Source organism: Bubalus kerabau, chromosome 5, assembly GCF_029407905.1.
Source record: "Bubalus kerabau isolate K-KA32 ecotype Philippines breed swamp buffalo chromosome 5, PCC_UOA_SB_1v2, whole genome shotgun sequence".
NCBI classification, from domain to species: domain Eukaryota; kingdom Metazoa; phylum Chordata; class Mammalia; order Artiodactyla; family Bovidae; genus Bubalus; species Bubalus kerabau.
In genome coordinates this window covers 122,201,473-122,228,706 of record NC_073628.1, presented here as the reverse complement: position 1 = coordinate 122,228,706, position 27,234 = coordinate 122,201,473, and the positions used below count along the sequence as shown (strand labels likewise).

Sequence of the window (27,234 nt, the reverse complement as noted above, 5' to 3'; positions counted from 1 at the left end):
GTCATATAAGGTCTCAGCTCTTTCCTTCTTTCTCCATCCTTAGTATGTAGACCAACATCCTCAGAGCTGCTGCCTCATTGTTCCAAATTGACTGGAACATCTCTGTTCATGCTCTGAGCATGGAAGGGAGTGTCATATCTCCACCCTACGTTGCTCGCACAGAGGGACTAAAATGTCAAATAACTTCTAGTGAGTGTGGTCGATTTGAAGAACATTCATATCATAAATGTTGAGAGTTATGTTTTATTTGGTGGGAATTTTTAGGACTTCCAAGCCCGGAAACAGCATTTCAAGTAATGCTGAAAGAACTGCTCAGTGAGGGTGAGGGGAGGAGCCAGGTTACAAAGAGATTTTGCAACAAAGGACAGGCAATCTGAATGTCAAAAGATTATTGTTAATTGAAGAAAACCAGATATCCCAGGTTAAGGAATTTAGCACTTTTTAAAATGTATGACAAGAGTCTGGGCTCACTGTAATCCTTCCTTTGATATACACCTCAGTTATCTGGGGGCAGTACCCTGTCTTCACATCCTGAATTTTCTCAGTGCTCACCAAAGGGAGTGACTGCAATCTGATGGCTGCTAGATGGCAGGTATCTTCTTCCTGAGCTCTCTCAAGGCTTAACCAGCTCACTTTGGAGGGCTGCAATCTATGATGACTGTGACATCCTTGTGTTTACTGACACGGCAGGAAATACTCCATTTCTCAGTGTGCTGTTATCCAGTTCTGCAAAGCATGTTCCTGTGTGCAAGGTTGTATTTATGAAGGGAGTGCAAGGCTAACTTAACAACTAAGTCTCTAGGCTGGGTTAGTGTAAAGAATAAGAATGGGTTAGATTTTGCTGTATAGTAGAAACTATGGAGAAGGAAATGGCAACCCACTCCAGTGCTCTTGCCTGGAGAATCCCAGTGGTGGGGGAGCCTGGTGGGCTGTCATCTCTGGGGTCGCACAGAGTCGGACACAACTGAAGCGACTTAGCAGCAGCAGCAGCAGAAACTATGCAACATTGTAAAGCAACTATACTCCAATAAAAAAAGATACCTAAATATCAGGGATCAGAGTATAAAATAGATTTCAAGACAAAATAGAATGGCTTAGATGTGGCAGGATTACATAAACAGAAGCACACTCCTATTACAAAACTTGATCAGAGCCATTGTCTAGTGTCTGTATTTGAGCTTAGATTAAGCTGAAGGAGTCCAAGAATTATACTCATGGTGTAAATCAGAGGAGCCTGATTTTGTAAATAAAGTAATATTGGAACACATCTATACATACTATCTGTGGCTGTTTTTCTGATAAAACAGCAGTTGATTAGTAGTCAAAGAACCCATATGGCCCATAGAGCCTAACGTATTTACTATCTCTGCCTTTACAGAAAAAGGTTGCTGACCACTGCTGTAGATCATACTTCTTGCTATGTTTACATCAGATTACTTAATTGTAGTCTAGGCAGACTTTATATGACACATAAGGAATTGTAAATATGTGAGTCTACCATTGCCTAAAAGATTTCTCCCTTGCCCCCTTGGTTACCTGCCTTTGGAGACCTTCCCTTTTATGCTATTATAACTATAATAGCAACATACAAAGCTTGGGCTTGCTCTTTACAGCTTTGCTAGATGCCATGGAAGGTTCAACACCCTGTCCTGTCATCCTAAGAGAACGTTCAAGCTTGATAATTGATATCATTACCAAACTCTGCTCAACCACTAGAATAGGGAAGAAACTTTATACTTTATTTCAAGTGAATCACTAAAGAGATGTTGCCTGTCAGCTTAAATTACACATAATGGCCCATCTCTGGGAACCCTGTCTTCCAGGTAATATGTATTAAGCTAAAATATCTTTCTTTAACTCACAGAAAATATCCTGAGTAGGCCCACCTGTGAAGGACTGCAGGAAGGACGAAAACACATCCCCTTCCGGAGGTTGACCGGAAACAGGAAGTGTTTGGCTTTACTCCTGCCACGTTAAGTATAAAAGAATCCTGAAGTCTAACTCAGGCAAGATGGTTCCATGAGGTGTCTACCTTTTGGTCTGTTGGCTTTCTGAATAAAGGCGCTATTCCTTGCCCCAGCAGCTCATCTTTTACTTTACTGGCCTCTCGTGAATCAAATAGAATGAGCCTGGGCTTGGTATCAAATTGTGAGGAGTCAGCCAGGAGCCTTGCAGCTTCAGGACAGCCGGCCTGGTTGGGGAGTTTTTGGGTCAGGCTCCAGCAGCTGCCGGGACCACGTCTCTCGAGGATCTGTCCTTCAGAATTCCCCGAAGTGGCAACGCCTGCCCCAATACTTGGCAGTGGGATCAAGGAATCAACCCTTGGGACCCACAGGCTCCATACAGAAGGGTAAGTCGCTCTGGTGTGTACAACTGGAAACTTTATTTCCTCTCCGTTTGAGGCTTATTTTCTTTTCCTGAAATAAGCCAATTCGCTTTGTATTTGAGTTGGGTACCCTGATGGAGAGAGGAAAGAGCTGTTGGACTTTTACCTGATTTACGAAACAGTTCATTTTTTTCTTTGTATGCTAGCATTCGTGTGAGGCTTTTGTGTTTTGTCTTGGATTTCGGTCTATAAAAATGGGGACTGTTTCAACAAGCTCTAAAGAAAGTCATTTGATGTTCTTTTGGATACGTGATTTGATTACAGTCATGAACCTATGAGTGAGAAGAAGATGCTATTTTATTTTAACAATGTGTGGTTATAGTACCTTTAGGATCTCCACAGGGGGGTTTAGGCAGGGTTATCTTGGGACCCTTTGTACCACGTATGTCTACTCTTGCTGTGTTAATTACGTTGCTTGTGGACTCCTGTGTCATTGGTAAATATGAAGCCCCAAGACCAAACTTGAAGGTTTATTTAGGATTTTCTGTTTGTCCTTTGGCGTTTTTGTTTCCTTTTGTTTGGTACTATTTCTCCACTTACAGCCAAATCAGTTTTGTGATATTAAAATTTTTTACTGGTGTCAAATAGGAATAGAAAAAAAAAAATGTGTCTGTGGCATATTTACAGGGAGAAAAGATTTCATTTGGTTCCTAAAATCACAAAAAGCCCCAGCCCAGAGTTCAGCCTGGTTGCTTGATGCCAAGGCAAAAAGGCATCCTTTTAATGGTTGGAGATAATCAGTTGTTATCTATGGTTTTATGGTGGCTATTCTGTGAAGAATAGGGGAAGAATGATAGGATTGTTTATGTGCAAGCATTTGTGCTTCTATGTTGGGGAAATTAAGAAAAGAAAGGGAAGGAGAGTGAGGACAGATTGCTCTAAATCTTAACACCTGCTTCAGCTTCTCCTTTTCCTACCCTACCTGTGTTTCTGTTCAGGCCCAGTTCCTGACACAGGGGCTCAGAACGGCCCCTCCTTATCGGGACAAGTTAGAAAATCCTGTGTTAGTCCCCTGGAAAACAGGGACTTGGTCTGGTATTGCTTTCTAACACCTGACAGGGCACCCAGTTTGGGCCAGGAGTCACGCCAAGGGCAGGGCAACCTCTTTGATGCCCTTATCTTATAGAAGGGCTAAATGCAAATGACAAGCCACCTGGGTTTCTCAGACGTGTTTACTTGGGAAGATCCTTATAGAAGGATCTTCTACACTTGAAGCCCACTTGGCAGCACCCACAGCTGAACCAAATTGGGACCTAATAAGGGAGGAACACCCTTAATAGGGCATTACTTAGTGCATCTTGGCAGGGCTTTGTAAAAGGGAACCAAAGTAAGACAGCTTGAATGAAACTCAAGAAATCCAGCCCCCCCACCCAAACAAACAAACAAACCCTAAAACAAACAAAAAGCAACAAAAGTAGACTCCTCTGAATTTTTAGAAAAGATTTTTGGAAAAGATTTTTCAGACCTACAGACATTATACTAATGCAGATCCTGAGGCCCCTGGAAATATTAGAATGGTAAAGCTGAACTTTTTTGAGGAGTAAAATGCCTCAGATTTTAGGAGACAGTTGCAAAGATTAGATGGTACATTTGGAATAGACTCTTCTCAATTGATAGAGTTGCTTTTAAAATGTTGAACAGAGAACTACACAAGAAGGAAAATGCAAAATGAAACACCACTTTTTTGTCAGTAGCAGGGACTTCTCAGAAGGCAAGTAACCCTTGAGAGACGGGAAGACATGGGGGGCGGGGGTGGGGCGCAGAGAGGGAAGCTGCTACTGGGGAAGATACAATGTGCTATTGTGAGGAGGAATAACCCTGGAAACAGATTGCCCTAGACTGAAACACAGGAAGGAAAACCAGACAGAAGAGCCTCTCATATGGTAGAAAGAGAGGAACAACTCTGATGAAAGAGGAGGGCTTGGGCTTGAGGCACCTAATCACCTACAGGAGCCCTGGGTGAAATTGACAGGGAGGGAATGAGCTGGTGAACAGTCTGATACACCTCACGCTGAAGTTTTTCACCAGAACAGCTTGACATCAGAGTCCCACCAGAACACACGTTAAGCCTACAGAGGGCACTCATGGAAACCCCAGGAAAGAGCTCCTTCCCCCAGAGGTCTAGGAAAAGGTAAGACCAGAAGTCTGTGCTAGGGCTTCCCAGGGAATGCCAAAAATACATGGCCAATACAAGTCCTATCAAAAAGGGATGCTGGACACCTAATTGAAAACTATATCCTCTGAGGCAAGAGGATCACTTCTCTCACAGATTGACCTGTCAAAATACCAGCCAGTGTATTCAGAAAAGGCCAGAGAGAGGGCCACAGAGTGGGGTTTGACTTAGATCACACCTGGTCAGGCTGGAGACGTAGCGCACAATTGTTTTGATTCCCGAGATGCTCTCAGACACTGTTCTGCAGCATGGTCATAACAGGACCCGTTACCGGGGAGGTGCTGTTGCAGGAGAGACACACGTCAGGACCTGGTACCTGCAGAAGTCCTTAGGATAGACTGCCAAGTGAGAGTTCTTGGCTTCACACAGGAAAAGAACTCGAGGGAACCAGAGTGAAGGAAAAGCAAGTTTATTTAGAGAGATACATAGTCAGAATGCAGATCATCTCAAAATGAGAGTGCTCCAGGGTGTGGGGTCATAGGTTTTTATGGGCTGTCATTTCATAGGCTAATGAACGGGAGGAATAGTCTTGCTGTTTCAGAATAGGTGTGGATAACCAGGAATTGGGTCACTGCCCACTTTTTGGCCTTCCTTGGAACTGTCCTGGTGTAAGGAGTGGTGATTTTTAGTATTACAATGAAGGTATAATGAACTACTAGACTGTTCTCAAAGCCACCTTGGTTTCAGCTGGTCTTTACTGCATCCCAAGAGTTATGCTCCTTCTTCATTATCTAGCATCTGTGTCCTGCCCCTTTCCCTCCTGTCTCATTTCCCTCCTCAGAGTTTCCTCCTGTAATTTTATGGGGTGCAGAGGAGTGATGGTCTGTCTTCTGGGGCTGCCTCATGCCTTGGCAGAAGCATCAACCCTGCCTGTTTGGGACTAAAAACATCTCTGGATGCCTGATTAGGGTCCCCAGGGCCAGGACAGTGTCTTAAGTCAGGGTGGTAGGTGCTGGACTCCTCACATAGCCATCATTTTAATACGGAACTGTCGTAACCTGAAAAACACAAATGTTACCCAGGGGTTAAACATGAAGGGTCCAAAGAGGAGCAGGAGGAATATGAGTATTATTAGGTCCCGAAAGAGCAGGAACCAAGTAAGCCTAGGAAGGGCACCCTTAATGGTGGACCTGATGGCATTAGGGTCAGACCCCCGGTGGTATTGGTATAACCATGATGCTCGTTCATAAATCTTTTTTGATGCCCATCTTGTGTGTGCTCAGTTGTGTCTGACTCTTTGTAGCCCCATGGACTATGGCCTGCCAGGCTCCTCTGTCCATGGAATTTTCCAGGCAAGAATCCTGGAACAATTTGTCATTTCCTACTCCTTGGGATTTTATATGCAGGGATTGAACCTGGGTCTCCTGCATTGGCAGGCAGATTCTTTACCACTAGCGCTGCCTGGGAAGTCCAGCTTCATCTGGCCCAAATTATTAACATAGGTACAGCAGGTTTTGTTTATGACCACACAAACATCACCCTGCTTGGCCACCAAGTAATCCAAGACTAATCTACTGTCCTAACCACATTGGCCGGTGAGTTTACAGAAGCTGAAAATCTATTTAGTGATAGATTTAGTAATTAGGGTGAGGCTCTCTAAAGTGTTAGATTTTCTAGGGTTACCTCATAGTAGGAAAAGCTTCCTCATGGAGCTACCAATCCCCCTGCCAACCCTATTCCTGCCAATGTTAATCTGATGGCCCTCCTGGGATGATGTTGAGTATTACTGTGTTTTGTGGTGAACGGGAGCAAACTTCCTAATGTCACACATCATCGATTAAAAAAGAAGCATTTACACAGGGGCCAAATTTTCACTGGGGAGCCCCTGTCTTTGGGCCCTCATTCTGGTGGGTGCCTCATATCCAGACATATCCTCAAGGTGCAACAAGAGATCTTGGAACAGAAGAATTTAACAAGAAAGCAGCCATCCGAATCCATGGAAGGGACAAGTTATGCACACAATACAGAGATAAGGGCCCACTCTAAGTCATATATTCAAAATCGTCAAGTCTGCGAGTATTCCATGGCCTTGGCTAAGATGAGATGATGTGGTAAGAGGGCTTTAGCCACCACTTCCATAGAGCCTGACTATTTCTAACCCAGCTTCTAGTCCTTTCCATTGCTATCCTATGGGCACCTGTCTGGTCTTCATTATAAGCACATAGAGTAGGGGCATTCACGGGAATGCAGTTTGGGTCTGGGTTCTAAAACACTGGTGATATCTGTAGCATCCAGTGGCCAGAGATGGCCCCAAAGAGGCTCACCGTAGCCCCAAGAACCATTATGGATGAGTGGTATAGAAAGCATGAGTGGTTTTTTTCAATAATGAAAGTAGCCACGAGTAATGTAAAAGGTATAAGTCACCCTTTTAAAAGGAATCAAATGTAGGCAAGACACTGGGCCTGACAGGGAAGGGGTGCTGCCCATTGTGCTCAAATTGGTGGAGGGGGGATTTTCTCTGTTTGAATTAATAACACTCATATAGTATGAACCTATTTATACTTGTAACGCTTGTTGTAAGCCAGGATTTTTATCGCAGACCTGACAATTAACTAGTTTTTCTTCCCAGGGCACTATTTTTTGATATTTGTACACACGCTAAGTCACTTTAGTCATGTCCAACTCTTTGTGACCCCCCCGGACTGTAGCCTGCCAGGCTCCTCTGTCCATGGGATTCTCCAGGAAAGAATACTGGAGTGGGTTGCCATACCCTTCTCCGGGGGATCTTCCTGACCCAGGAATCGAACCTGCATTTCTTATGTTTCCTGCATTGGCAGGTGGTTTTTTTTTTTTTTTTTTTTTTTCACCACTACTGCCACCTGCAAAGCCATTTTAGACGTTTACTAAAGCATTACTTTCCCACTCTGTCCAAGCCTTGACTTTGGTCAAAAGTCCCACTAGGAATATCAGTGGCTTTAAACATCATATTACTCTATTTTTTTTCATTAGAGGGAATTGTTTACTAGTGGATGGGAGTTCTGAAAAAGAGCAGAATAAGAGCACAATAGTGAGAAACACAAAGAATATGAGGCCAACCCGTTATCGCAGCCACATGAAGTCACTTCACTGCTCTCTTTTTGCATTGTTTTATTTTGGGGACTCACTACACTCTTTATTAATTGAAGCATAGCTGATATTCAGTGCGTCATTTCAGGTGTACAGCAAAGTGGTTCAGTTACACATGTATGTACATCAATTCTTTTACAGATTCTTTTCTCATAATTACAGAATATTGAGTGGAGTTCCCTGTGCTATACAGTAGGTCCTTATTACTTATATATAGTAGTATGTATATGTTAATCCTCAACTTCTAAATTATCCCTTCCCTTTTTGGTAACCATAAGTTTGTTTTTATGTCTGTGGGTGTATTCTTATAGAAGCCCGTTTGTGTCATTTTTTAAGATGCCATATGTAAGCAATATCATAATTTGTCTTTCTGGTTTACTTAGTATGATTATCTCTAGGTCCATCCATGTTACCGCAAATGGCATTATTTCATTCTTTTATGGCTGAGTAATATCCTATTGGACATATATACCACATCTTCTTTATCTGTTCATCTGTCCATAGATGTTTAGGTTGGCTCTGTCTTAACTATTGTAAAGAGTGCTGTAATGAACATTGGGATGCATGTACTTTTTCAGATTGTGGTTTTCTCTGGAGATAAGCCCAGGAGTAGGATTAATAATCATATGGTAGTTCTATTTTTAGTTTTTAAAAGAATTTACATACTGTTCTCCATAGTGGCTGCACCAGTTTACATTTCCACCAGCAATGTAGGAGGGTCCTTTTTCTCCACATCCTCGCTAGCATTTATTTGTAGACTTTTTAATGGGATTCCCTGGTGGCTCAGATGGTAAAGCGTCTACCTGCAATGCGGGAGACCCGGGTTTGATCCCTGGGTCGGGGAGATCCCCTGGAGAAGGAAATGGCAACTCACTCCAGTATTCTTGCCTAGAAAATTCCATGGATGGAGGAGCCTGGTGAGCTACAGTCAATGGGGTCGCGAAGAGTCGGACACGACTGAGTGGCTTCACTTAATGATGGCCATTCTGCCTGGTGTGAGTTGATACCTCATTGTAGTTTTGATTTGCATTTCTCTAGTAATTAGCAATGCTTAGCACCTTTTCATGTGCTTTTTGACCATGTGTATGTCTTCTTTCAGAGAAGGCAGTGGCACCCCACTCCAGTACTTTTGCCTGGAAAATCCCACGGACAGAGGGGCCTGGTGGGCTTCAGTCTTCTTTGGAGAAATGTCAATTTATTTAAATTTTTATTAGGATAAAATTGCTTTGGGGGCTTTCCTGGTGGTTCAGTGCTAAAGAATTCACCTGCCAATGAAGGAGACTTGGGTTCAATCCCTGAGTTGGGAAGATCCCCAGGAGGAGGAAATGGCTACCCACTCCCATATTCTTGCCTGGGAAATCCTATGGACAGAGGAGCCTGGCAAGCTACCGTCCATAGGGTCACAAAGATCAAACATGTCAATAATGACTGAATGACTAAACCACAATGGTTGCCTTACAATGTTAGTTTCTACTGCACAGCAAAGTGGATCAACTATACATATACATTTATTCCCTCTTCTTTGGATCTCCTTCCAATTTAGGTCACCACAGAGCACTGAGCCGAGCTCCCTGTGCTGTACAGCAGGTTCTCATTAGTTATCCATTTTATACATAGTATCAATAGTGTATGTGTGGATCCCAATTCCTCCCACTCTTCCACTTCCCCCTTGGTATTCATAGGTTTTTCCTCTATGCCTGTCTCTATTTCTGCTTTACAAATAAGATCATCTATACCATTTTTCTAGTTTCCACATATATGCATTAACATACAATATTTATATTTATTCTCTTTCTGACTTACTTCACTGTGTATCACAGTCTCTAGGTCCATCCACATCTCTACAAATGACCCATTTTCATTCCTTTTTGTGGCTGAGTAATATTCCATTGTATATATGTACCACATCTTCTTTATGCTTCTGGTGAGGGACATTTAGGTTGCTTCCATGTCCTGGCTATTGTAAATAGTGCTGTGATGAATACTGGGATGCATGTGTCTTTTTCAGTTATGTTTTTCTCTGGGTGTATATGCCCAGCATTGGGGTTGTTGCATATGGTAACTTTAGTTTTAGTTTTTTAAGGAACCTCTATACTATTCTCCATAGTGGCTGTATCAATTTACATTCCCATCAATGGTACAAGAAGATTCCCTTTCTCCACACCCTCTCCTGCATATATTGTAGATTTTTTGATGATGACCATTCTGCCTAGTGTGAGGTGATATCTCATTGTAGTATTGATCTGTATTTCTCTAATAATTAGTGATGATGAGCATCTTTTCATGTGTTTATTGGCCCTCTGTATGTCATCTTCCTACCCATTTTTTGATTTGTTGTTGTTGAGTTGCTAAGACGTCTCCAACTCTTTGTTATCCCATGGATTGCAGCATGCCGGGCTTCCCTGTCCTTCACCATCTCCCAGAGTTTGCTTAAACTCACGTCCACTGTGTCCATAATATTGTCCAACCATCTCGTCCTCTGTTGCCCCCTTCTCCTCTGGCCCTCAGTTTCTCCCAGCATCACAGTCTTTTTCAGTGGGTCAGCTCTTCACATCAGGTGGCCAAAGTATTGGAGCTTCAACTTTGGCATCAGTGCTTCCAATGAATATTCAGGGTTGATTTCCTTTAGGATTGACCAGTTTGATCTCCTAGCAGTCCAAGAGTCTTCTCCAGCACCACAGTTTGAAGGCATCAATTCTTCAGTGCTCAACTTTCCATATGGTCCACCTCTCACATCCATACATGACTACTGGAAGAACCATAGCTTTGACTAGACGGACTTTTGTTGGCAAAGTAATGTCTCTGCTTTTTAATATGCTGTCTAGGTTGGTCATAACTTTCGTTCCAAAGAGCAAGCATCTTATAATTCTATGGCTGCAGTCAGGGTCCGCGGTGATTTTGGAGCCCAAGAAAATAAAATCTGCCACTGTTTTCACTTTTCCCCCTTCTATTTGTCATGAAGTGATGGGACAGATGCCATGATCTTCGGTTTTTGAATTGAGTTTTAAGCCAGCTTTTCTCACTCTCCTCTTTCATCCTCATTGCTGCTGCTGCTGCTAAGTCACTTCAGTCGTGTCCGACTCTGTGCGACCCCATAGACGGCAAGCCACCAGGCTCCCCCGTCCCTGGGATTCTCCAGGCAAGAACACTGGAGTGGGTTGCCATTTCCTTCTCCAATGCATGAAAGTGGAAAGTGAAAGTGAAGTCGCTCAGTCGTGTCCAACTCTTCACCACCCCGTGGACTGCAGCCTACCAGGCTCATCCATCCATGGGATTTTCCAGGCAAGAGTACTGGAGTGGGGTGCCATCGCCTTCTCACCCTCATTAAGAGATTATTTTCCTTTTTGCTTTCTGCCATTAGAAGGGTATCATATGCATATTTAATTTTTTGATTGGGTTGTTATTTTTCATATTGAGCTGCATGAGTTGTTTGTATATTTTGAAGATTAAGCCTCTGTCGGTTACATTGTTTGCAAATATTTTCTCCCATTCTGTGGATTGTCTTTCATTTTGTTTATGGTTTCCTTTGGTGTGGAAAAGTTTTTAAGTTTAATTGGGCCCCATTAGTTTATTTTAATTTCCATTACTCTAGGAGATGAATCCGCAAAGATACTGCTGTGATTTATGTCAAAGAATATTCTATGTGTTCTATCTTTTCCTCTAGGAGTTTTATAGTATCTAGTTTCACGTTTAGGTCTTTAATCCATCTTGAGTTTACTTTTGCATATGGTGTTATAAAATATTCCAGTTTCATTCTTTTACATGTGACTGTGCAGTATTCCCAGCATCACTTATTGAAGAGACCATCTCTTCTCCATTATATAGTCTTGCCTTCTTTGTCATAGATTAACTATAGGTGTATGGATTTATTTCTGGGTTTTCTATCCTGTTCCATTACTCTGTATTTTCGTGTGTGTGTGTGTGCCAATACCATACTGTTGATACAGTTGATGACTGTATCCTTGTAGTATTGTCTGAAGCCAGAGCGCCTGATTCCTCCAGCTCCAATTTTCTTTCTCAGGATTGTTTTGGCTATTTGGGCTCTTTTGTGTTTCAATGAAATTTTAGAATCTTTTTTTCTAGTTCTGTGAAAAATGCAATTGGTAGTTTGATAAGGATTGCAGTGAATTTGTAGACTGCCTTGAACAGATGGCCTTGTCCTTTTGACAACATGATTGTTCAAATCCAAGAACACACTGTATCTTTCTAGTTCTTTGTGTTATCTTTTGTTTTCTTTCATTAGCATCTTACAGTTTTCAGAGTACAGGTCTTTTGCCTCCTTAGGTAGGTTTATTTCTAGATGTTTTATTCTCTTTGATACAATGGTAAATAAGAATGTTTCCTTAATTTTGCTTTTGAACTTTTGTTAGTATACTGAAATGCAACAAATTTCTATGTATTAATTTTGTATCTTACAACTTTACCCAATTCATTGAGTTCTATTATTATAGTTTTCTGGTGGTGTCTTTATGATATTCTATGTACAGTATCATGTCACCTACAAACAGTGACAGCTTTTCTTTTCCAGTTTGAATTCATTTCTTTGATTTTCAAAAGTATGTGGTATTGAATAAAAGTGGTGAGAATAAACATTCTGTCTTCTTCCTAATTTTAAGATAAAATGTTTTCAGTTTTTCAGCATTGAATATGATGTTAGCTGTGGGTTTGTCATATAAGGCCTTCATGTTGAAGTAGGTTCCCTATATACCCACTTTATGGAAAGTTTTTTTTTTTTTTTAATCATAAATGGATGTTGAATTTTGTGAACTTTTTCTGCATCTATTGAGATGATCATATGGCTTTTATTCAATGTATTAATGAGGTATACCACACTGATTTGTGGATATTAAAACCCTTGCATCCCTGGGATAAATCCCACTTGTTCATGGTGTATGATTCTTTGCATTGGATTCAGTTTGCTGGTATTATGTTGAAGATTTTTGTGTCTATGTTCATCTTGATGTTGACCTGTAATTTTTCTTTTTTTGTGGTACCTTTGTCTGGCTATGGTATCAAGGTGATGGTGGCCCCTAGAAAGAGTTTGGAAGTGTTCTTTCCTCTGCATTTCTTGGGACTACCTTCACAAGGATAGGTGTTAACTCTTCTCTAAATGTTTGATAGAATTCATCAGTGAAGCCTTCTGGTTCTGGACTTTTGTTTGTTGGGAATTTTAAATCACAGATTCAATTTCAGTACTTGTAACTGATCTGTTCACAAATTTCTATTTCTTTCTGGTTCAGTCTTGGGAGGTTGTACTTTTCTAAGAATTTGTCTATTTCTTCTAGGTTGTCCATTTTATTGGCATATAGTTACCTGGAGTAACCTCTTATCCTTTGTATTTCTGTGATGTCCGTTCTGTTTTCATTTCTGATTTTACTGATTTGGACCCTCTTTTTTTTCTTGATGAGTATGGCTAAAGGTTTATCAATTTTATCTTTTCAAAGAATATTTTTAGTTTCACTGATCTTTTCTACTGTTGTCTTAGTTTCTATTTATTTCTGCTTTTACCTGTGCCACAGGTTTTGATCATTGTTTTTTTGTTTGTTTTCATTTGTCTCTAGATATTTTTTTATTTTCTCTTTGTCTTCAGTGATTTATTGTTTGTTCAGTAGCACATTGTTAATCCTCCATGTGTTTATGTTTTTTGTGTTTTTTTTTTTAATGGTTGATGTCTACTCGCATAGTATTGTGGTCAGATCAAACCTGGGTTTCTCGCACTGTAGGCAGATTCTTTACTGTCTGAGCCACCAGGGAAGCCCTGATAAGATTTTATTTTAAATGTGCTCAGACTTGCTCTGTTGTTCAGCATGTGATCAATCCTGGAGAACGTGCACTTGAAAAGAATATGAATTCTGCTACTTTTGGATGGAATGTCCTATAAATGTCAATTAAGTCCATCTGATAATGTAAAGGCCTGTGTTTCCTTCTTGATTTTCTGTCTGGATGATTTGTCCAGTGATGTGAGTAGGGTGTTGAAGAAAATGCGGTTTAATTTACGAAGAAGCTCAATGGTCAGGATCATGTGCTAGAATTTTTTACTAAAGTACGCTATAAAGTGTCCTTTCTAAGGACTGAGGAATCGAGCAGATATCTTGACTGTATTAAACCAGTATTCTCCAAAAGTCCAGTGATATATTGGAGGAAAATGTTTGTGATTAAACATCTTGTATTAAGTGTTCGCTGCTCAGTTGTGTTTGAGTCTTTGCAATTCTATGAACTGTAGACCAGGCTCCTCTGTCCATGGAATTCTCCAGGCAACAATACTAGAGTGGGTTGCCATTACCTTCTCCAGGGGATCTTCCTGATCCAGGGGTTGAACCTGGGTCTTCTGCATTGCAGGTGGATTCTTTACTCTCTGAGCCACCAGGGAAGACCACAATCTATATGTTACAATATATTGGGGGAAAATGTTTATTATTAAATATCTTGGTAACAGTTAAAACTTGGGCAAATTTTGTTTACTACCAAATTTCTAAGATTATTTAAGTAGATTATTTAAGTATCAGTAATCATAGTAAATACTTAATGGAAGGACATGTTACGTAGTGTTTCACAAGCTTGTTTGATATTTGAACTTAATGTCGTTGTTGTTCAGTCGCTCAGTTGAGTCCAACTCTTTGAACCCCATGGACTGCAGCATGCCAGGTTTCCCTGTCCTTCACCATCTCCCAGAGCTTGCTCAAACTCATACCCATTGAATTGGTGATGCCATCCAACCATCTCATCCTCTGTCATCCTCTTCTGCCCCTGCCTTCAACCCTTCCCAGCATCAAGATCTTTTCCAATAAGTTGGCTATTTGCATCAGGTGGCCAAAGTATTGGAGCTTTAGCGTCAGTCCTTTCAATGAATATTCAGGATTGATTTCCTTTAGAATTGACTGGTTTGATTTCCTTGCAATCCAAGGAACTCGCAAGAGTCTAGTCCAACACCACAGTTCAAATCACTTCTTTGGCACTCAGCCTTCTTTATGGTCCAACTCTCACATCCATACATGACTACTAGAAACATGTAGTTCTGGCTATATGGACATTTGTTGGTAAAGTAATGTCTCTGCTTTTTAATATGCTGTCCAGGTTTGTCATAGCTTTTTTTCCAACAAGCAAGAATCTTTTAATTTTATGGCTGCAGTCACCATCTACAGTGACTTTGGAGCCCAAGAAAATGAAGTCTGTCACTGTTTCCATTGTTTCCCCATTTATTTGCTATGAAGTGATGGGACCAGATGCCATGATCTCAGTTTTTTGAATGTTGAGTTTTAAGCCAGCCTCTTCACTCTCCTCTTTCACCTTCGTCAAGAGGCTCTTCAGTTCCTCTTCACTTTCTCCCATTAGCGTGGTGTCATCTGTGTATCTGAGGTTATTTATATTTCTCCTGGCAGTCTTGATTCCAGCTTGTGCTTCATCCAGCCTGGCATTTTGCAGGATGTAGTCTGCATATAAGTTCCATTAGCAGGGTGACACGGAGAAGGCAATGGCACCCCACTCAAGTACTCTTGCCTGGAAAATCCCAAGGACAGAGGAGCCTGGAAGGCTGCAGTCCATGCGGTCACTGAGAGTCGGACACAATTGAGCGACTTCACTTTCACTTTTCACTTTCATGCATTAGAGAAGGAAATGGCACCCCACTCCAGTATTCTTGCCTGGAGAATCACAGCCTGGTGGGCTACCATCTATGGGGTCGCACAGAGTCGGACACGACTGAAGCGACTTAGCAGCAGCAGCAGCAGCAGGGTGACATTTTACAGCCTCGATGTACTCCTTTCCCAATACGTGGAACCAGTCCATTGTTCCATGTCCAGTTCTAACTGTTCCTTCTTGACCTGCATACAAGTTTCTCAGGAGTCAGATAAGGTGGTTTGATGTTCCCATCTCTCAAGAATTTTCCATGGTTTGCTGTGATCCACACAGTCAAAGGCTCGAGCATAGTCAATTAAGCAAATGTTTTTCTGAAATTTTCTTGCTTTTTCTGTGATCCAGTGGATGTTGGCAATTTGATCTCTGGTTCCTCTGCCTTTTCTAAATCTAGCTTGAACATTGGGAAGTTGTCGGTTCATGTACTGTTGAAGCCTAGCTTGGGAGAAGTTTGAGCATTACTTTGCTAGCATGTGAGATAAGTACAATTGTGCAGTAGTTTGAGCATTCTTTGGCATTGATCTTCTTTGAGGTTGGAATAAAAACTGACCTTTTCTAGTCCTGTGGCCACTGCTGAGTTAAGTATTTGCTTAATATATAGTAAATACTTAGTAGGAGGACATGTTATATAGTGTTTCACAAACTTGTTTGATACTAGAACTCAGTTGACTCAAAATACCTTAACTGGGCTATTGTTCTGTAGAATTTTCTTTGGCAAACACTTGTTTAGATAACTACCTGTCTGACTGCCTGGCTGTGGACTAGATGATTTTTCTAGGTTTCTTTGAATAATGTGATCTATGTAAAAATTCTTCAATCACAGGCTGTGATTAGGCCTTTGCTAGTTTATTACCTATCATAGGTAGATGCAATCACTTGATGCAATATAACTGTTTAAGAAAACTGTCATGAAATGGTGACATCATTTAACTTGGAGCTATGAGATGGCAGAAAGTGAAGAAGAACTAAAGAGCCTCTTGATGAAAGTGAAAGAGGAGAGTGAAAAAGTTGGCTTAAAGCTCAACATTCAGAAAACTAAAACCATGGCATCTGGTCCCATCACTCATGGCAAATAGATGGGGAAACAGTGGAAACAGTGGCTGACTTTATTTTTCTGGGCTCCAAAATCACTGTAGATGGTGACTGCAGCCATGAAATTAAAAGATGCTTACTCCTTGGAAGCAAAGTTATGACCAACCTAGATAGCATATTCTAAAGCAGAGACATTACTTTGCCAACAAAGGTCCGTCTAGTCAAGGCTGTGGTTTTTCCAGTGCTCATGTATGGATGTGAGAGTTGGACTATAAAGAAAGCTGAGTGCTGAAGAATTGATGCTTTTGTACTGTGGTGTTAGAGAATACTCTTGAGAGTCCCTGGGACTGCAAGGAGGTCCAACCAGTCCATCCTAAAGGAGATTGGTCCTGGGTGTTCACTGGAAGGACTGATGTTGAAGCTGAAACTCCAATACTTTGGCCACCTGCTGCGAAGAGCTGACTCATTTGAGAAGATCCTGATGCTGGGAAAGATTGAGGGCGGGAGGAGAAGGGGATGACGAGGATGAGATGGTTGGATGGCATCATTGACTCGATGGACATGGGTTTGGGTGGACTCCGGGAGTTGGTGATGGACAGGGAGGCCTGGCATGCTGCGGTTCATGGAGTCGCAAAGAGTTGGACACAACTGAGTGACTGAACTGAACTGACTGTGAGATGTAGAAGGTGTGCCGTTTTCGCCATTGATTAGCTGTGTTATCTTAAGGAAGTTACATAGGTTATCTGAATCCCAGGATGTGGACGTACAAAATGTGAGTAATACTATTTCAAGAATTGTGATGATTAAATCATGATATGTATGACACACATGTATGTATGTCTATAAATTTTAATGCTTGTTATGAGTTCAAGAAATCAAATTTAGGTTTTTAAAAAAGTTAAGAAAAAGGATGTGAAAATTTTATTTAGGCAGGTTTTACTGGAACAATTTTTTTTTTTATAAAATAACTTTATAAAAGAGTCCATCAAGATATTATAAAGAAAATACACACTAAGGTAATATATGTACACTTCATAAAAATACAATACATCTCGGCAATTGCTTCCAGAGTCTGTTACCACCATGTACAGTGTATTGACGTTTAACATTATGCTAATTTGAACATACAAGGTTTTCAAGAAAAACAAAACTGTCCCATTGGTGTTTCAAAAAATTGTTTCCAATTGACAGGAAAATTTAAAAAATGCTAAAATGTTAAATTTATGGTGCTAACTGAATGGAAAGCCATGTCAAAAATGTTAGAGCAAAGACCCATGCCATAATCACTGAGGACAAATATATTTTTTTCTATTATTATAACTGGTTCAGCTGGTTCCACAAAGTTACTGAAAATAATATCCTTATTTTGGATGCTCAATTAAGGTAAACATCATTTGGTATTAAAAAGCTTTCTAGAAGCTGTACTATACTTCTATAATGAGTGGTATTTCTTTCCTTTTTAAAGTGAAAATAAGTATATAAGTCCTATTATTAATATAAAGTATTAATACTTAAAAAAGTATCTTCATAAGTTACTTAGTAAGCTTTGATCAAAACACACAGCAACTAGCTTTATTATTCTCAAAATGGTTAAATGCTGAAATTCACTTGGCTTTGAATTTTTTTTCTTTTTTACAAAATTATCTTAGCTACTATGTTACTATAAAACATTGCTAATGGGTCCTGTTAAATGTTCAGAATAATCCTTGCAAAGGAACTGCTCCAGTGTAATAAATAAAGAAAATACTACAAGACTTTTCTAGATCTTACCAAAAGATAGGACCATGGTGGGATCATGAAAATACCTCAACAGTACCAAGGAAGGCACACAAAACAGAGCACAGCACCATTTTCAAGTTGCTAAGATTGCAACTGTTCAGGGAACTTAATTCCCATGGTAAATGTGGCTTGATTATGTGGATTTACGCTTTGGAGAGCTGCTTAGTACGGATAGGCAGACACAGCTATATAAACTATGAATGTGGTCTGATACTCAATGGTCCCATTGGCACTGTAGGATAAGGCTCGAACCCGCATGCGGTAGGTCTCTGGTTCCTGTAGTGGTCGTATTGTGTACACCACTCCTTTCAGGTTTTCATCCCTTAAGGCAAAGGGAACAGTCTGTTCCTCATCTATCATGAGGAAAGTTGTCCTGGGATGCATCACTCCATCTTGAGTATATGCAACCAGCCGGATCAAATCTTGATTGGCAGCTATTCCAAACGGGAGGGAGACGAGTTTGTATTCCAAGGCGTATGGACTCAAGGCACATTCCAAATCATTGGGTGGACAGTTCTTGAGACAGAACCTAAGGACAATAATCACATGAAATATATACAATTATTGTGGCTTGGAAGCAGGAGAAGGCATGATGCAGGTGATCACGATCCATGACAATTTTGGGGCATTAAAGGCAGGAGACAGTCTGACTGCAAAATACTAAGGTTCACCCTGTGGTCTGCATTATTAACTGAAACCAGATGCCAGATGCCGACAAGAGTGTGCTGGTCTAGAGTCATATATTTCTCTCTCAGCTCCATTAAAATCAGAAGCTTTGAACCACCGAAAAAAGTACCACAGAACGTCTTTAAAGTGAAAAGTCAGTTTTGGAAAGAGAAACATCTGCATATATATTGGAAACAAGGACTTCTTAAAGAGAGGACTACAAATGACTTTAAAATTTTAACATCTAACCTAAGACTATTTGAAAGCAGAAATAGAATATATTGATATTGGTTTATTTTTCTAAAAATAAATAAAAGGTCAGTTATGACTCAAAAAAAAAAAAAACACCTTTCTTTTCAGTATTTGCTTTCCACATCATTTTAGATTAAAAATAGTATATTTTCTTTTTCCAGAGCCCATAGTAGTTGTTTGAGTCGTCATGACTTTGAACTTGTGTGGCCCAAATCACTGGTAATAAAGAGTAAAACAAAAAAATGCACAAAGGACCATGTTCTGAAGATACAGATTCTCATAGTATTTTTAAAAGTCTGATAAGTCCGTAATTTTAATCTTCCCCCTTCCCTATTCCCTCAGACAGATTACAAATAGGTTTTGGATGAATCCTGGGCAGCACACACTTGACCATGTTACAGTAACATGGGAGTCACCACTGAGAGGAAAACAAAGTGAGATCCAACCAGAGTTCGGTTTCAGAACTACTTCCTTATTAGTGGAGCCTATTCATGATGGCCATTATCTCATTTTCCAAGCACCCCACCAACTTGGTACCTAAACAGAGTGCAACGTTTCTGTAAGGGGAGGGAGAAAACAAAGCAGTTTATTCAAAACCCAGAAAAGACAGTGTTTCAGACAGCAGAATATGTAAACAAGATGAGATGAGAATGAACAGACAGACTACTGACTCATCCTTGGTCTCCTCCACACTCCCATGGAGTCATGATGACGCATCACTGTAACAGCCGTGGTACTTCTTAGAGCCAGTGCTCTAAAAGCAGAGAGCCCTGAAAACCCTCAGGCAACACCAAGAGAAAAGAGACAATTTCAAAGATAGGTAGGCTCTATCACCCTATAAAATGCTCCCTGCTGAGGAAGGATTCTAGATGTTCCCTGGTGCATTACACACTGAGCAGACTTGTTCCAGGAAACCTGGCAGCTCAAAGCTGGCAATCGCTGCTGCAGGATGAATTGATTTTTTTGCCCACTCTCTGAAGAAGGAACACACAGTAAACCCCTAGCCCCTGAGGGATTATTGACTTCCTGTGAGTGAGAAACATGACCGCAGACAGGGCTTGTTGGTCAAGGAGAGACAGGAAGGAGGATTTTCAAAAGCATGCCTGGGAAGAGAAGGCAAGACATACCCTGACACAGGATCCCGTTGGTAGTCAGGTGGACAGGGTGTCTCAATACAACGGTAGCTTCCTCTCATGTTGAAGCACATGCGATTCGGCCCACAGCGCACATTCTGTTCCAGACACTCATCAATATCTACAACAGCACAAGAAACAGATAGCATCAGCAAATAAGGTCAGAAGAGGCCATCAGGGCAGGCATTGTGGATGTTTGCCTGGAATACTGAGGGTTAGCTTTCTCCTCCCCAAGAATGAACTTGGTTCATAGCTGCACCTAAGCTTTTTCACCCACCAAGTGGGGATTTTGATTTTTGGTGTGCTGTTTCCAGACTGATTGTTCTGAGGTTAAGTTTTTTAAAAATCACGTGAAAAGACATTGAAAAATAAGGGCTATGAAAGTAGAAGGGAAGCTACAAAGAAAAAAATTTTTTTTTACACTTGGGAAATAGAATGCATTTGAGTTGTGTAAAGCCAATAATTCTTTAAATTCACTAAAAACAAGCTTAAAGTTTAAAAGACACATGTGAACCTTTCTTGGAGTGAAAAATCTCTTTAAAACATGAATGATCCTTGATCTTTCCATAATATTTTGTAGGGTCAAATTACTGGGTAGGAGGTTGGGTAGTAGAAATTTAAAGAAGTTATACATTCAAGGAAGACTTGTGGAGACATACAGAATAAAGGAAAAAAAAAAAAAAAAGGATCAAATAGATCACCCAAGAACCATAATTCAAGTTTGATCGAATCTGAACTATGTAGAATCCATCCTTAGTTGTTATAGGTAGGGTACTTTCCCTAGGATATTGGGGAAACATGCAAATGAAATGCTCTTTGTTTTCTACACAAAGTTGTTAAAAAAAAACACACACACACATTTAAATCATTAAAATTAAAAAGCATCAAGATAAAACCAAAAGAAATGTTTTTTGAGTTCCCTGAAAATGAGTGTTTCTAAGCCATGATTTTAAACTTGAGGTCCATATTTAAGCATTGGGGGATCTGCAAATGAAACCATTTCTGTACGTTGAATATGTAGGTATGTGTGTGTGCGTTACCAAGAGAGATGAAGCAAGACTCAGATTGACTGACTTTTCTGGATAAGAGGGCCTATAGAGTTCAACATAATTTAAGGGATGTTGAGACCCCAAAGTTAAGAATCATATTTTATAGCAATAGCTTCAAACTGTGGTATCTGTATTCCCCTGGTAGTACATGAAAACTCCCAGCAGTTATGACAGCAGGCAACTATTTCAGGGAATTAATTTCCATTCAAATTAAAAAACTTTTTTCTTATTGAATTATAGTTGATTTATAATGCTGTGGTAATCCAATGTACAGCAAAGTGATTCAATTATACACTGGACATGGAACAACAAACTGGTTCCAAATAGGAAAAGGAGTTAGTCAAGGCTGTATATTATCACCCTGTTTATTTAACTTATATGCAGAGTACATCTTGAGAAACGCTGGACTGGAAGAAACACAAGCTGGAATCAAGATTGCCGGGAGAAATATCAATAACCTCAGATATGCAGATGACACCACCCTTATGGCAGAAAGTGAAGAGGAACTCAAAAGCCTCTTGATGAAAGTGAAAGAGGAGAGTGAAAAAGTTGGCTTAAAGCTCAACATTCAGAAAACGAAGATCAAGGCATCCGGTCCCATCACTTCATGGGAAATAGATGGGGAAACAGTGGAAACAGTGTCAGACTTTATTTTTTGGGCTCCAAAATCACTGCAGATGGTGACTGCAGCCATGAAATTAAAAGACGCGTACTCCTTGGAAGGAAAGTTATGACCAACCTAGACAGCATATTCAAAAGCAGAGACATTACTTTGCCAACAAAGGTCCATCTAGTCAAGGCTATGGTTTTTCCTGTGGTCATGTATGGATGTGAGAGTTGGACTGTGAAGAAGGCTCACCACCGAAGAATTGATGCTTTTGAACTGTGGTGTTGGAGAAGACTCTTGAGAGTCCCTTGGACTACAAGGAGATCCAACCAGTCGATTCTGAAGGAGATCAGCCCTGGGATTTCTTTGGAAGGAATGATGCTAAAGCTGAAACTCCAGTACTTTGGCCACCTCATGCGAAGAGTTGACTCATTGGAAAAGACCCTGATGCTGGGAGGGATTGGGGGCAAGAGGAGAAGGGGACGACAGAGGATGAGATGGCTGGATGGCATCACTGACTCGATGGACGTGAGTCTGAGTGAACTCCGGGAGTTGGTGATGGACGGGGAGGCCTGGCGTGCTGCTATTCATGCGGTCGCAAAGAGTCGGACACGACTGAGCAACTGATCTGATCCGATATATATTTTTCAGATTTTTTTTTTTAGTTTATTACAAAATATTATGTATAGTTCCCTGTGCTATATGGTAGATCCTTGTTGGTTATCAATTTTATATATAGTAGTGTGTATATGTCAGTCCTAATTTCTCAGTTTATCCCTCCCTCCAACTCCCTTTTCCCTTTGCTAATCATAAGTTGCTTTTCTATGTCTGTGGGTCTATTTCTGTTTTGTATGAAAGTTCATTTGTATCTTTTTTAGATTCCACATATAAGTGATATCACATGTTACTTCATCTTTCTCTGACTTCTCTTAGCATGGTAATCTCTAGACCCATCCGTGTTGCTGCGAATGACATTATTTTATCCTTTTTTATTCTTTTTATGACTAATATTTCATTGTATATATATATGCCACATCTTTATCCATTCATCTGTCAGTAGACATTTAGGTTGCTTCCATGTCTTGGCTGTTGTAAACAGTACTGCAATGAACATTGGGGTGAATGTGTATTTTCAAATTATGGTTTTCTCTAGATATATGCCCAGAAATAAAGCTGCAGGAGCTAAAAAAAAGCAGGATAGCTCTACTTTTAGCTTTTCAAGGAGCCTCCATGTTGTTCTCCATAGTGGCTATAACAGTTTACGTTCCCACCAACAATGCAGGATGGCTGCTGCTTCTCCGCACCCTCTCCAGCATTTATTATTTGTTTGTTTTCTTTTTTTTTAATTTTATTTTATTTTAAAACTTTACATAATTGTATTAGTTTTGCCAAATATCAAAATGAATCCACCACAGGTATACATGTGTTCCCCATCCTGAACCCTCCTCCCTCCTCCCTTCCCCATACCATCCCTCTGGGTCGTCCCAGTGCACTAGCCCCAAGCATCCAGTATCGTGCATCGAACTGCATTTATTATTTGTAGACTCTTGGATAATGGCCATTCTGGGTAGTGTGAAATGATAACTCATTGTAGTTTTGATTTGCATTTTTCTAATAATTAATAATATTGAGCATCTTTTCATGTGCCTGTTGGCCACCTGTATATCTTCTTTGCAGAAATGTTTATTTAGATCTTCTGCCCATTTTTCGGAAAATGAGCTGTTTATATATTTTGGAGATTAATCCACTGTCAGTCACATCATTTGAAAATATTTTCTTCCATTCTGTAGATGGTCTTTTACATTTTGTTTATGGTTTCCTTTGCTGTGCAAAAGTTTTTAAGTTTATTTAGATCTTTTTTAAAAATTTTCTTTTTAATTTAAATTTTTATTTTCATTACTCAGGAGATGGATCCAAAAAGATATTGCTGCTATTTATGTATCCTGCCTATGTTTTCCCCAAAAAGTTTTATGATATCTGGTTTTACATTTAAGTTATAATCCATTTTGAGTTTATTTTTATGGTGTTAGAGAATGTTCTAACTTCACTCTTTTACATGTGTTTGTTCAGTTTTCCCAGCACCACTTATTGAAGAAACTGTATTTTTGCTATCGTACACTTTTGCCTCCTTTGTTGTAAATTAATTGACCATAGGTGTGTTGGTTTGTTTCTGAGCTTTCTCTCCTGTTCCATTGATCAATATTTCTGTTTTTGTGCCAGTACCACATTATTTTGATGACTGTAGCTTTGAGTATAGTCTGAAGTCAGGGAGCCTGTTTCCTCCAGCTCTGTTTTACTTTCTCAAGATTTCTTTGGCTATTTGGGGTCTTTTGTGCTTCCATACAAATTTTAAAATTTCTTATTCTGTGAAAAATGCCATTGGTAATTCAACAGCGATTGCATTGAACATGTAGATTGTCTTGGATAGTATGCTCATTTTGACAATATTGATTGTTATAATCCAAGAATATTGTATATCCTTCCTTCTGTTTGTGTTATCTTTGATTTCTTTCATCAACATCTCATAGTTTTTAGAATACAGGTCTTTTGCCTCCTTAGGTAGGTTTATTCCAAGGTATTTTATTCTTCTGATGCAATGGTAACTGTTAGTGTATAGAAAAAGAAAGTATTTCAGTGTATTAACTATGTCCAGCAATTGTACTGAAATTATTGAGCTCTAGTAATCTTATGGTAGCGTTTTTAGGATTTTCTAGGTATAGTATTCGGAGAAGGCAATGGCACCCCACTCCAGTACTCTTGCCTGGAAAATCCCATGGGCGGAGGAGCCTGGTGGGCTGCAGTCCACGGGGTCGCGAAGAGTCGGACACGACTGAGCGACTTCACTTTCACTTTTCACTTCCATGCACTGGAGAAGGAAATAGCAACCCACTCCAGTGTTCTTGCCTGGAGAATCCCAGGGACGGGGGAGCCTGTTGGGCTTCCGTCTATGGGGTCACACAGAGTCAGACACGACTGAAGTGACTTAGCAGCAGCAGCAGCAGGTATAGTATTATCTGCAAACAGTGATAGTTTTATTACTCCTTTTCCAATTTGGATTCCTTTCATTTTTCTTTCTTCTCTAACATGTCTAGGACTTCCATAATTCTGTTGAATAAAAGTGCCAAGTGGATATCCTTCATCCTTGTCCTTGTTTCTGAACTTAGAGGAAATACTTTCAACTTTTCACCATTGAGTAGGATGTTAGCTGTGAATAGGGCTTGTCATATATGGCTTTATGATGTTAAGGTAAGTTCCCCCTATGTCCACTTTATGGAGAACTTTATATCATAAATGGGTATTGAATTTTATCACAATAAACTGGAAAATTCTGAAAGAGATGGTAATACCAGACCACCTGACCTGCCTCTTGAGAAACTTGTATGCAGGTCAGGAAGCAACAGGTAGATCTGGAAATGGAACAACAGACTGGTTCCAAATAGGAAAAGGAGTATGTCAAGGCTATATGTTGTCACCCTGCTTATTTAACTTATGTGCAGAGTACATCATGAGAAACGCTGGGCTGGAGGAAGCACAGGCTGGAATCAAGATTGCCAGGAGAAATATCAATAACCTCAGATATGCAGATGACACCACCCTTATGGCAGAAAGTGAAGAGGAACTAAAGAGCCTCTTGATGAAAGTGAAAGCGGAGAGTGAAAAAGTTGGCTTAAAGCTCAACATTCAGAAAACTAAGATCATGGCATCCGGTCCCATCACTTCACAGCAAATATATGGGGAAGCAGTGGAAACAGTGGCTGACTTTATATTTTTGGGTTCCAAAATCACTGCAGATGGTGATTGCAGCCATGAAATTAAAAGACACTTACTCCTTGGAAGCAAAGTTATGACCAACCTAGACAGCATATTCAACAGCAGAGACATTACTTTGCCAACAAAGGTCCATCTAGTCAAGGCTATGGTTTTTCCAGTGGTCATGTATGGATGCGAGAGTTGGACTGTGAAGAAAGCTGAGCACCGAAGAATTGATGCTTTTGAGCTGTGGTGTTGGAGAAGACTCTTGAGAGTCCCTTGGACTACAAGGAGATCCAACCAGTCCATCCTGAAGGAAATCAGTCCTGAATATTCATTGGAAGGACTGATGCTGAAGCTGAAACTCCAATATTTTGGCCACCTTATGCGAAGAGCTGACTCATTTGAAAAGACCCTGATGTTGGGAAAGACTGAAGGCAGGAGGAGAAGGGGACAACAGAGGATGAGATGCTTAGATGGCATCAGTGACTCAATGGACATGAGTTTGGGTGGCCTCTGGGAGTTGGTGATGGACAGGGAGGCCTGCCGTGCTGTAGTTTATGGAGTCGCAAAGAGTCGGACATGACTGAGTGAGTGAACTGACCTGAACTGAATTTTATCAAAAGCTTTTTCTGCATTTATTGTGATGATCATATAGTTTTTAATTCAATTTGTCACTGTGGTGTATCACACTGATTTGTGGATACTGAAAAATCTTGCATCCCTGGAATTTTAATCATAGTGTATGATCCTTTTAATATGATGTTGGATTCAGTTTGCTAGTAATTTAATATTTTTGCATCTAGATTAATCAGTGACATTTGTATGTATTTTTTCTTTTTTGTGATATCTTTGGTTTTGGAGTGACAGTGGCCTCATTGAATGAGTTTGGAAGTATTCCTTCCTCTGCAAGTTTTTGGAATAGTTTCAGAAGATTTAGGTGTTAACTCTTCTATTAAAGCTTTATAGAATTTGCCTGTTAAGTCATCTGATATGGTATCTTTTGGGGGAGTTTTTAAAATCACAGATTCAATTTTAGTATTTAAAATTGGTCTGTTCATGTTCTCTTTTTCTTCATTTTTCACTCTTGGGAGATTGTACCTTTCTAAGAATTTGCATATTTCTTGTAGGTTGTCGATTTTATTGACAAATAGTTGCTTTTAGTATGGGCCTTTTTATTTCTGTGGTGTCGACTGTAACTTCTTTCTCATTTATGATTTTATTGATTTGGGCTCTCTCCCTGTTTTTCTGGATAAGTCTGGCTAAAGGTTTATCAATTTTGTTTATCTTTACAAAGAATCAGCTTTTATTTTTATTTATTGCTTTTAATATTTTGACATTTTTATATTTTAAAATTTTACTGTCAACTGACTTGCAATGTTCTCTTAGTTCAGGTGTATAGCAAAGTGATTCAGTTATACACTACATACATACATTCTTTTCTGAAGAACCACCTTTTAGTTTCACTGATCTTTACTATTGTTTTCTTCCTCTGTAATTCATTTATTTCTGATCTGATCTTTATGTTTTCTTTCCTTTTAATTAACTTTGGGTTTTGTTTTGTTCTTTCTCTAGTTGCTTTAGGTGTAAAGTTAGGTAGTTTCAGATTTTTCTTGTTTCCTGACATACGCTTGTATAGCTGTTAACTTTTTTCTTAGAACTGCCTTTGCTGTGTTCCATGTTTTGGATCATCATGTTTCTGTTTTCAT

General features: G+C 40.0%; 1 protein-coding gene and 1 long non-coding RNA gene across 2 annotated transcripts in view; one reads left to right on the top strand and one right to left on the bottom strand.

The window, feature by feature from the left end:
* The first annotated feature begins 1,879 nt into the window (after positions 1-1,879).
* Positions 1,880-27,234, top strand: part of LOC129653365 (uncharacterized) — a 57,210-nt gene continuing 31,855 nt past the window's right edge. The window contains exon 1 of the long non-coding RNA XR_008715083.1: positions 1,880-2,350. This is a non-coding gene — a long non-coding RNA (uncharacterized LOC129653365). The remainder of the gene's footprint in view (positions 2,351-27,234) is intronic.
* Positions 17,092-27,234, bottom strand: part of HMCN1 (hemicentin 1) — a 546,435-nt gene continuing 536,292 nt past the window's right edge. The window contains exons 106-107 of the mRNA XM_055582953.1: positions 20,114-20,240; positions 17,092-18,597 (exon numbers count right to left, since the gene is read on the bottom strand). Of these exons, the coding sequence (XP_055438928.1) occupies positions 18,231-18,597; positions 20,114-20,240 (494 nt within the window). The 3' untranslated portion in view covers positions 17,092-18,230. The remainder of the gene's footprint in view (positions 18,598-20,113; positions 20,241-27,234) is intronic.